The sequence below is a fragment of the Fopius arisanus genome, unplaced genomic scaffold (assembly GCF_000806365.1).
Source record: "Fopius arisanus strain USDA-PBARC FA_bdor unplaced genomic scaffold, ASM80636v1 scaffold00064, whole genome shotgun sequence".
In the NCBI taxonomy this organism is placed as follows: Eukaryota; Metazoa; Arthropoda; class Insecta; order Hymenoptera; family Braconidae; genus Fopius; species Fopius arisanus.
Window position 1 is genome coordinate 541,351 of NW_011887803.1, and position 10,571 is coordinate 551,921.

A 10,571-nucleotide genomic window follows, 5' to 3' on the forward strand; every position below is an offset into this window, starting at 1 on the left:
CACTCGCCTGTGGTGCACCCAAGAAATCCCTCACATCATCTCTCCACCATCGCTCCATCATCTCTCCATCATCTCTCCAAGAAAATTCACTCAAATATCCGCAAAAGCCCCGCTAAAAATTCCACCCCTCAGGAAGATCCTCATCATCGTACCATCAGTGAAGTAATTATTTAAAAATGGGTGGTGAGCAAGGAATATGTGCAGTCTGTGGGGCTCCAGCGAATTTGCGTTGCACCGGTTGCAGGAGTACATTCTACTGCAGGCCAGAGCACCAGAAGCAAGACTGGAGCAATCACAAGAGCTCCTGCAGATGCTGGAGTATCCAGGATTCGTCAAGCCTTGGAAGACACCTGGTAGCGACCCGAGACCTGGAGCGAGACGATCTCATCATGTCGGAGGGTCCAATTGTCTTCGGTCCAGGTGCTCATACCGATCAGAGGGTTTGTGTTGGTTGTGGTGATGCCGGAGTACCTATTCGCTGTCCAGGATGTGGATGGTATGCCTGTAGGCTGTCCTGCAATGGTCTTCTTGACGACAATCGTCATGGGTTCGAGTGCAAGCTCCTGGAAAAGGCCAGGATCATCCCCAGGTGAAGATTTTTTTGATTATTTTCACCATCTTCATAAATTTCCATTTAATTAATTTATAATTAAATTATAATTTGACATTTCAATCATGTAATTTTTCTCGAGTGCCTTCAGTTGAGTAATTATTATTTATTTATTATTATTTTATATTATTATTTATGGATCACGAAGATGCGATATCTTGCTACCGTTGAGGATGATCATCCTCAAGAAGAGGAATCCCAAACGCTGGGAAATCCTATCAGCCCTCCAGAGTCACGAAGAGTCCCGGGGACCTGGTACGGAGGCTCATGAGGAGGTGGAAGCTGTCTTCCAGCAGCTGGAGCCGATCCTCCAGGCATTCTCGATGGGCAGGGATATTCTCTCCAAAGTCTGTGGTCTGATTGATGTTAATGCACTCGATACAAATCCTCCTGAAGGATCCGCTGGCATTTATCAGACTGCCTGTCTCCTCGAGCATCAGTGCATGGCCAATACTAGACATGGATTTGTGCTGGACTCCAAGGGTCGGCCTAAAATCGTCGTCAAGGCACTGAGACCGATCAAAATGTGAGTCCTTGTGATTTATTACGAATTGATTAGTTTATTGTTTATTATAATTTACGAATTTATTTGGAATTTTTTTCTAGGGGTGAACACCTGTCGACGACTTACACTCACGTTTTGTGGGCAACGAGAGCACGTCGTGAACATCTTCTAGCCACGAAATACTTTTCCTGTCGTTGTGAAAGATGTAAAGACCCCACGGAGTTGGGCAGCCATTTAGGAACATTAAAGTGTCCTTGTGGGGCTGGGGTAATTCTCCCTAAAGATCCCCTTGACTCTGGCACTGAATGGTCCTGTGATCTGTGTCCAGGTGAGTCCCCATATAATATTTTATATACCATCACGCGAATCCGCCATTTCCATATAGCCAATTCATCATATTTGTCAATATATTTTTGAAAATTGAAATTTTCCCGCGCGATCCTTTTTTTTTTAGGTCTTCTGACGTCACAGGAAGTCTTCGAGCTGACGGAGAGGCTTGGCGAAGAGGTGGAGAATGTAATGGCATCAGCGACGAAGGATAGGTTGAGTGACTTGCACTCCAGGTAGAGAAAATGAATATTATATTAATAACAGTCAATATTTATAGCAAATATATTCATTAACAATCGTTAATGATTTTTTGAATTGATTTTAATTAATCAACTTTCGATTTTTGAGCGGTAGCCATTATGCCTGATATACACGGATGATGATTTTCTGGGATTCCCCTAATTACCGAAAACATTGATGGCGGCTAATTTTTGGAGAAGTCATGGGACTTGCGTTTCACTGTTAGAAGTATCTAGATAGAATATCGAGATAGAATTTCCCTAATTATTAAATAAATAAATGAGGTATGTTGTACGGATATTTTTCAGGCTTCTAGTGCTCCTCCATCCTGGCCACCAGCACTGCATAGCCGTGGGCCACTCCCTCATTCAGCTCCTGTCACCTGAGGACCCGAAAAAACTCGAGATATGCAGAAGAATTTTAGAAACAACATCAATTTTGGACCCTCACGGTGGACGACTGGCCCTCTACACTGCCGTAGCCCTCCGAGAGCTCTCATCCTGCCCGGGTGAGGACACAATCACTCACCTGAATCGAGCTGTTGAATTACTCAGGCATGAACCTGCGAGAAGTCCTGGTGATAACCTGAAAAAGCTCATCCTGTCCGAGCTCTAAATATTTAATTATTGAATTAATATTGAAAATCACTTTATTTATAGATAAAAATAAATCGATGACAACGTCAATATCACAAATCAAAGACAAATTTAATTAGGATTGATCGAATAATATTCGGACATTTGACGGTTATTTATGGAGCGTACGGTCCCCGAGGCACTTTAATCTGTTCGAAATTTCTGTTATTGACCCTGGAATCGGTATTCTCGATATCGATTGATTTTCGGTTTCTCGAGCAGATTAATCTAGCCCAGTGTGCGATGGACAAGGCTTCATTCAAGAATGCGTAGAGAAATGGATGAATGGCGGCATTGAAGAGAGCAAGGGTCGACAGGACGACCTGGAGGTGCCACCACATCCCCCCCTTCGTCACCACCAGAGTCTTCAAGAGGAGGAAAATCCATTGAGGAAGCCTGCAGACGACGAACACCAGAATGAGAAGCAGAATCACTCGAACTGTTCGCTTTTTCCTTTGCGCATGCGCCGGCAAAGGGACTCTGCACTTGGGAATCCCCGATCTCTGTCTACTGAGATTTGTGGAGGCTATAAACAAGATTTTTGAGTGGAAAACACTTGCATTTTTATTTTTTTGTAACTCAGATGCGTTCTCTCTATAACCTGTTGAATTCTCGCTGGAGAAGTTCGTCTCCGACCTCGAGGAGTCCCCCGGTGTCCTCCTCTGGTTGATGCTCAGGGCCAGGAGAACGTGCACTGCGAGGAAGACGACGGTAAGGGGCAGAAAAATGACGATGAAAATGGCGATGTACGCAGTTTTTGCTTTTTCCCTGTCGTTGACGCAGAGACTACCTCTGGAATAATAATATTGAGACGAATCAGGGACTCGTAAAAGTCCAGACGGAGAGAAAAATCCAATCATCTGCCCCCCTGAAAACACCGATCTCGGTCTCCCCATCAATCAAAACTCCTCGCACGTGTTATAACCCAAACAATTCCAAAAAAAAATATGTAAACACAGAAAACCCACCGATAAATCGTTGAATTGTTTATTATCTGAAGACTCTGAGGTTTATATAGATCCAAAACTGGATACGCCGCTCCAGCGGCTACACTCCAGACTAGTAGAACATAGGAGGCAGTTGGAATCCACCCTGGGCCCCGGGTGATCGATATTTTTCTTTTGAATGCGGTGAATCGATCGATGGCGATTCCAGCGAGAATCAGCGATGCCACCAGGACAGCCGCAGTCTGGAGAAACGGGAGGACCATACATGCCCATTCCTCGAGGCTCCAGAGAACAGTCCTGGAGGATAAAGTGCTCAAGAGGTTGGGGCCAGTCGTCCCCAGGAGCAGAAGGTCGGAGAGGGCCAGGGACACCAGTGAAGCCCTGTAAAACGGCTTCAGGCAGGTCTTCGTGGGGATCAGGAAGAGGCGGATCACGACTCCCATATTTCCCAGGAAGCCGATCGACACTATCGGGTAGATCAGCAGTTGATACAGCAGGCGAGACGTCGGGGAGAAGTAGATCAAGTCACTTTCAAATGCTCCCTTCATTTTTTTACTGCCGATTTTTCTGATCTGGGGAATTATCTCTAGGGAATTTTTTCACCAGGCTGTGGGGTTTTATTCAGTTGCAGGATTGATTCGTAGGGCCTGATCGCGATAGGTTAATAGAGGGAAAAGTGGCAGAAATTTTATAAAAAAAGGGATTGAATATTTTTTTATTATATTCTCGAATTTTGGATTCACTCGTAATTTTTTCTCGTGCTCTTATAATTAATCGATAATTAATCGGTAAACGGAATTCTCAACGATGCCTTTTTTTTTATTGTGTTGGTCTTTTTTTGGAGAACAAGAGATGTTTAATGCGACGGAAGCTCAGGCGAACTGACTCCCGCTTCCTCGCAGATGCCATCATCGAGCGAAAATGTAGCAGATGGCTCAAGTGTTTACATTGAACGCATCGTTTCACAGTTATTAACAGATTTCCACTTCTTTTATCATTTTTTTCATCACTTTTTTCCCCTCTTTTTATTTTTAATTACAATTTTTTATCTGGAGTACAAAAATACGTAAGTAGAAAATACATTAGCAACACTCACACATTCACAGGCATTCGTTTATTTACAGAGACTAAAAAATTATTTCGAATTTCATTGAATAATTTTTACTGGAACAATTACCAAAAAACATCCAAAAATCATTTTTTTTCATATCTCCGAATTTTTTTCGAATGTCAAAATCATGATTTCTATTTTTTTCGACTGGTAATTATTAAAAAAAAATATTTTTTTCAATACTTGAAATTTATTCAAGGTTTTTTGTTTCGAATGTTTAATTGTCTTTCAATGAGATAATCCTGATTATTCAGAATACACATTTTTTTTGACGAAAATTAAATTTTTCTGCTTTTTATCTTTAATCGATGTAATTATTATTTCTCAAGGTCAAGGGAGACAAGTTCTCCTCGTGCGAACTTTGATGAGAGGATAGGACAGCGATTGTCCGTGAATTTGTGCGGTGATTTGCACTTGGTACCATTTACCCGGAAGTAGTTTAGTTATTTTAAATATTTGCGCTTTGTTTCCTGGTGGATCTGTTCGATTAACGCAACGATCAAATGTGTACTCGGACCTCCGACGTCTGTGTAGACTACATTGATCTGGAATTGTTGGTATTGCGGCGAGTTTCATCGGGGTAATGCCGCGCAATTCGCGGGCTAGGACGCAGTATTCCGCGGTGCCGACGGGGTCGACGCCGATCGTCACTTCGTTGCAGTTCTTCAGGTTGCTGAACTCCCGTGGGGGTTCCTTGGAGGGTACCTGCGCTTTGAAGAGATATTAGACATCAATGTTTGACATTTTTTGAATTTTCAAAATTTTGCCGCCTCCCGCACCTCAAGCAATATTTGTTCAATAATTCTTAATCTCCAATCGCTTCCAAAATTATTCCCAAATTTTCAGGATGTATTGAATTTTTGGCATTTTTTGAATTTTCAAAATTTTACTGCGGCGCTGGCGGCGGTGCAGGTGGCGGGTCGGTGTTGTCTTACGGGGAATACCCTTACTCGTTCGAGATATTTCGAGATTAATTTCTCCTCTTCGTTTTACATTAGGATAGGATCTAAAAACAATTTTTAAACGAAATTATCGTTGAAATTCACCTCTGGATATTCAACGATGCCAGCCTGTGTCGCCAGGACCGTCACCGAGAGGTCTTTACCGAGCTCCTGGGGTGTCGCCGATATCCTCAAAGTATATTTTTTCCCCGGCTGCAGCGGTGCCTCGAGTAACTCATGCGTCTTGACTTCTTTCTTCTGCTTCAGAAATAATTTCAATCGTAATTCCCATGCATAAAGTGAAAAAAAAAATCTTTTTATTAAAATAATGAACCAAAACAAATAAACCAAAATAAAATGAAGTTAAAGAAATATAATCCCTGGAATAAAAACATCTTTAAATTGATTGAAACAAACTTAAAATCGAATAAAAGGAAAAAAAAGTGATTTTTCATCTCGGCGTGCGGAAAAGTGACTTTTCTGCACTTGTTACGAAATTCATTATTGTGACACCTACTCTGGTGACGATGCCAGGTCCCCTGAGCTTCGCCCGGACAACCCCACCTCCACAAGGCAACACATGAAACTCAGTTGAGCCATTATAATGCGGTTCATACTGAAAATTAATAATTCCATAATTTTTCTGCAAATTCGCTGTTACGTATCGGCCAGTGGGAAGCACTTGTGCTCTTGTTTTTCTGTATTTCATAGATTCTGCAGCAACTCGGGTCGATAAATTATTCCTCGTATTCACCTGTAATGAGCCTTGTGTAATTTTTACTGTATATTCTGTAATTATTAATGGAATACGAACAACATAAAGGGTGAAATTGTAGGTGTTATCGTAAACAAGTCCATGAAGAGTTATCCGGGTCTGGTGGATGCAGTGGAGACCGGTGGGATTGCCTTTGTGGACGTGCTCCTTGGAGGATGCCCCACGTCCCGGGTGTGAGTGACTCTCCAATAGATTTTTAGCTGCGCAAAGAGTGGGTGGATGTCTTGAAGTGCCTGATGTCACCGCCAGACAGTACGTTGACAGGTGTGGATCCACATGACTGCGAATGCAATTTAATAACAAATTAATTACAATTAATCAGGTAAAAAGGCAGGCGTTATACTTTATGGTAATTTGATAATTACCTCTTGCTCCAGGAAACAGTGAGTCTTCTTCGACTTCTCCTCGGCTGAAATCTCAATGACCTGTGTCTCTTTCCTCTCGTATTCTCATAAGATATTGGCAGATGATCGAGTGCACTCGATGTAGCATAAAGAAGCACCTTCTTTGGTATAACCACCATCTTGTTACTATCAACCGGTGTTTTTATCTCGAGACGGTACAAGCCAGCTTGTACACATGGAATCGTAAAGTTTTGTGCCTCATCACCATCGTAACTGAATAACGGTGATGATCCAGGAATAAGTTGATTAACTGGCCATCGTGAAAGTGCTTGACAAACAATTTCGAAACAGGAATATCATTGATATTTATTGGTCACGCATTAACTTAATTCGGTAGAATGAAGATTGAGTTAAAAATATTTTTTTCCCTTCTGGGGAGCTATCTCGGCTATTTTCCTTTATCGACGTCTTTATCGTTTATGATAATTTTTATTGATTACTCGGGCAATGAGCTAATGAGTTACCGGAAATTTGCCCTTTAACTCCTTTTTTTTCATGTTCAATTCGTGGAGATGGTAAATATTTTATTCAATGCGCGTGTTAGTACATATATAATAATATATATTCGTCGTTGGATATAATTGTAATTGTAATTAATTGTTATATAATTGTTGGTGGATACAGATTTTCTGGGTGGAATTGATGGGGAAGACGTGTGCCTGTGATTGATGAATGAATTTTTAATTTTTTTTTAAATTTCTTACAACCAGTTTCGTCCCCCTGATGACGATTGTCCTCCGGTGGTTTGACGGATGTCACTGTCCAGGACACTGGACCCGAGCACGGGGTCACCAATATCGTCAGGGGCTCCCCGTCTCGATGACTCAGGTAATAAAATCTGAACAATCATCAACAATAATTAATTAATAATTACCAATTAAAAAGAAGCCGTAAGAAAAAAGTGGAATGTAAGTAACGAAAAAAAAAAAATTTGCATTTAATGACTCGAGTACTCAATCCTCCAATTACCCCTGCAATTAAAAAATCATTATTATAAATTAAACAATATGCAGAAAGTTCTCCAGAAAAATTTATTCATGTGGCGCAGTGCGGATAGATTTTTTCTCGCTTGGACAAAATGGCGGATGGCGTGCGAGCGTTAAATGGCGGCCGTTTAACGGGGATTTTATAGTGATAAGTTGAGCGCTTTTTTTTTATGTTTTTTTTTTTATTTCGGGGGAAAGGGGGAGGAAAGAATGGGAAGGAGTTACGGAGCCAAAACGTTGGAACGTTTAGACTCTGTGGCGCGTCTGCTTGGCTAGTTGCCCCGTAAAAAACATGAGACTCCCTTCCGGTCTTGTCATGAGACATATCCAGAACAAAGTCATTCGCTTCTTGATGATTAAAGTGAGTGGACCACCCTCAGTGCAAAACACGCATTTTTCAGCCTCTACTTAACGCGTTTTCGTTGATTATTTTCAATGTCATGAGTTCGTTACGAATTTACCTCAACCCCTGTTAATCATCTACTCTAGATTTTTTTTTTCAAATATTCATCATGGTGAATAATTAAAAAAATTAATTGCACTTTATTTTTGGATTGAAGTGGATTTTATTTTTTTGAATAATCAATGGCTCGATTGACTTCAAATAAAAATTGAATGCTGCCGAAAAAATCAATCGGTTGATTATTTTTATTTATTTTCTAGGAATAATTACAGAAATATTATTAATTAATAAAATTTAAAAATATTGATTGATATATTTATTGTTTAGTAATAAAAAAAATAAAGCAACTATTCTGAGAATTTAATAAATCGGTGTAATTAGCAATGGTGGCTTCACATTTAATTCTAAAAAATCCACATAAAACGCAATAATTTTTTTTCCAAAAGTTCATGAAGAAAAAAAAAATAGAAAATATTACAAAAGCATTATAATAAGAACTCGAGAGCCTCTACAGGCCGCAGGGTTAAACGAATTTAAATATAAGACAGCGATTGTATTTTATATTAGTATTAAGGTTGTATGTGATGTAAATAATTATTGTTAAATAAATGTGGCTGAAAAAAAAAATTGGAAATGGCTGTTCGGCTGATTGGTGGAAGTGAAAATTTTGTCCGTGAATGATGGGATGGAGGACTGTTGGAAAGATAGTGGCAAGTTCTGGAGACAGTTACGGTGTTGTTACCATTGTAAAATTAGCGACGGGACACAATGCCGGCGTCGCGGCGTCTGGGGTCGTCTGTTTCACGACCCCCCGACGTTCTAAATCCAGCATCACACGACATGTGACGAGGATCCTCCACTGTATAAAAATCCTGAGGTGATCCTCTCATTTTTAACATCGCTGACATTTCCATCCATCAGTGCGACTCGATTTTTGCACGCATGTTCAACGTCGGATTATCTCGATACCCGACAATCCTACCTCAAAATGTCACACCGAGATATTTATTGTTGAATTTTTTATTACGCTTAACAATTTTTTTAGTTTTTTAATTAAATTCATAATCTGTCTACTGCCAATTTTTTTTTTCTGTCGTCTTTTTATTGTTTTAGTTTTTTAATAGATTTTCAGCTTTTCACATTCAAAATTATTCACTCAATTTATAATAAAGATAAATAATATATTTTATATAAATTATTATATGAGGGTGTAAAAGAAATTGTTGTTTTTGAAATTAATTTCGATATTTTTTTTAGTTTAAAAAATTGATTGATGAATATAATGTGTATAATCTAGATATATTGTTTATAACGAGAGGTCGTCGATAGGGTTGAATTTTTTCAGTACCTGTTAATGATAATGGTGGAAAATAATTGTTTATGTTTAAAAGACTCACTTCGATACATTTCCTGGCTGCAATGTCGCGGATATCTGACACTCCGGTTGTAGGATGTCTTCTTTATTTATTGGACGATCACTCCGGTGATTTTTCACGTACTCAAGTGCATCGTCACCATTGGCAACACTCAAAACAGTTATTACCACCACAAATAAATAATTATTCACCCCCATCGCTGCCTCACACCATTCCCTCCGAACGTAAATAATTCTCTCAAAAATATCAAAGCCCCAGAAGAAAATCGTAATTTGAAAATTTGAAAAACTTCTCCCACAAAACGAAAAATCAAAAATCAAATTGCGCGTTAACTTTTTAATTGTCTGTTTGTTTTTTAATTAATATGAACAGTTGTCTGAGTAGTTGATAATTTTCTATTTGAAAATGAATAAAAATGAAAATTTTTTGAATATTTGGGATGATGAATTTTGGTGCTGAATGAGGTGGTGATTTTTTGAATTTTCTGGATTCACTCGCCTATTTTTTACACTGTTTTGTGAATTTTTCACCGGGGCAGAATGGGCTGGGGATTTAAGAGCACGCGCCCGTTGGAGCCCTCGTGGCCACACGAGATGAACCCATGGAGACTTCTAAACTTCTCGAGTTTGCACACACGGTACGGTGGAACGACCCCACCACCCAATTTCCCCTCCTTTCAGCTTTTGCCCTTCCTCCATCGAGACTTAGTTCGCAACTCGGCACTCGAAAATATTTATTTAAATTTTCTATGAAAAAATCATTAAAAATCATCTCAACCCCCGTCATCCCTCGATAAAGCAATGATATGGAAAAAAAATTTATTTATTATGATTTACAATTTGTTTATTCTCACTCAGCAGCATTTATTCATAATATTTTAAAGTTCATTATAAACAAATTAATAGAGATTGTGGAATGGTTGGAATAACTTTTTTAATATCAATTATTCTTTAATTATTTATTGCGTTATTGTGTTGTTTATTTTAGTTAGGAATTTTTATGAATTTTTTTACGGCTGAAGTAATGAAAATGGATAGCGAATTTTTCCAGCGTTTTTTTTTTGTGATTCTTGCAAATAATTTGTGGTAAAAAATTGAGGAATTTTGGAGTTAATTGAAGATTTCAGGTTGAAGGGTAAGAAAATTAAAGAGTAGCCGTGCACTCGTTTACTTTAAACGTCAATAATGGCCTGACAATACAAATTAGACGTTTCAATGCTAATTATTTAATTCAACCGCCTTTGGCTACTTTTTTTTATTCCCCTCAATTTTTGGGTTAACTCGAGGAATTCTAAAAGCGTTTTCAATT

General features: G+C 39.2%; 3 protein-coding genes across 4 annotated transcripts; 1 reads left to right on the forward strand and 2 right to left on the reverse strand.

Moving 5' to 3' along the window:
• LOC105269084 (protein msta, isoform B-like) lies at positions 1 to 2,369 on the forward strand. Its single transcript, XM_011309077.1, has 5 exons — positions 1 to 589; positions 759 to 1,136; positions 1,217 to 1,443; positions 1,570 to 1,678; positions 1,994 to 2,369. Exons 1-5 carry the CDS (start codon positions 177 to 179, stop codon positions 2,298 to 2,300), a joined length of 1,434 nt encoding a protein of 477 aa, XP_011307379.1. The 5' UTR covers positions 1 to 176; the 3' UTR covers positions 2,301 to 2,369.
• Positions 2,363 to 4,465, reverse strand: LOC105269083 (orexin receptor type 2). Of its 2 annotated transcripts, XM_011309076.1 has the most exons (3): positions 3,289 to 4,465; positions 2,922 to 3,112; positions 2,363 to 2,846 (listed from the first exon to the last, which is right to left on the reverse strand). In XM_011309076.1, the coding sequence occupies exons 1-3, from the start codon at positions 3,813 to 3,815 to the stop codon at positions 2,437 to 2,439; spliced, it is 1,128 nt and encodes a 375-aa protein (XP_011307378.1). In that variant the 5' UTR covers positions 3,816 to 4,465; the 3' UTR covers positions 2,363 to 2,436. The 2 variants fall into 2 exon arrangements, with proteins under 2 accessions (XP_011307378.1, XP_011307377.1); XM_011309075.1 differs by having other exon boundaries at positions 2,363 to 3,112.
• Positions 4,466 to 4,527: 62 nt separating this feature from the next.
• On the reverse strand, positions 4,528 to 9,557 carry LOC105269085 (protein NDNF). Its single transcript, XM_011309078.1, has 7 exons — positions 9,285 to 9,557; positions 7,203 to 7,336; positions 6,460 to 6,766; positions 6,134 to 6,374; positions 5,837 to 6,073; positions 5,425 to 5,577; positions 4,528 to 5,083 (listed from the first exon to the last, which is right to left on the reverse strand). The coding sequence occupies exons 1-7, from the start codon at positions 9,458 to 9,460 to the stop codon at positions 4,709 to 4,711; spliced, it is 1,623 nt and encodes a 540-aa protein (XP_011307380.1). The 5' UTR covers positions 9,461 to 9,557; the 3' UTR covers positions 4,528 to 4,708.
• Positions 9,558 to 10,571: the final 1,014 nt, after the last annotated feature.

What these genes read in the sequence shown, in the direction of transcription:
- LOC105269084 (XM_011309077.1), top strand. Translation starts at nt 177, where the DNA reads ATGGGTGGTGAGCAAGGAATATGTGCAGTCTGTGGGGCTCCAGCGAAT. An exon ending in GCACTGAGACCGATCAAAAT is followed by an intron (nt 1,137 to 1,216) that starts GTGAGTCCTTGT and finishes ATTTTTTTCTAG; the next exon opens with GGGTGAACACCTGTCGACGA. An exon ending in GTCCTGTGATCTGTGTCCAG is followed by an intron (nt 1,444 to 1,569) that starts GTGAGTCCCCAT and finishes TTTTTTTTTTAG; the next exon opens with GTCTTCTGACGTCACAGGAA.
- LOC105269085 (XM_011309078.1), bottom strand. Translation starts at nt 9,460, where the DNA reads ATGGGGGTGAATAATTATTTATTTGTGGTGGTAATAACTGTTTTGAGT. An exon ending in CAGCCAGGAAATGTATCGAA is followed by an intron (nt 7,337 to 9,284) that starts GTGAGTCTTTTA and finishes ATGATTGTTCAG; the next exon opens with ATTTTATTACCTGAGTCATC. An exon ending in GCATCGTTGAATATCCAGAG is followed by an intron (nt 5,084 to 5,424) that starts GTGAATTTCAAC and finishes TTCAAAGCGCAG; the next exon opens with GTACCCTCCAAGGAACCCCC.
- LOC105269083 (XM_011309075.1), bottom strand. Translation starts at nt 3,815, where the DNA reads ATGAAGGGAGCATTTGAAAGTGACTTGATCTACTTCTCCCCGACGTCT. An exon ending in AACAATTCAACGATTTATCG is followed by an intron (nt 3,113 to 3,288) that starts GTGGGTTTTCTG and finishes TTATTATTCCAG; the next exon opens with AGGTAGTCTCTGCGTCAACG.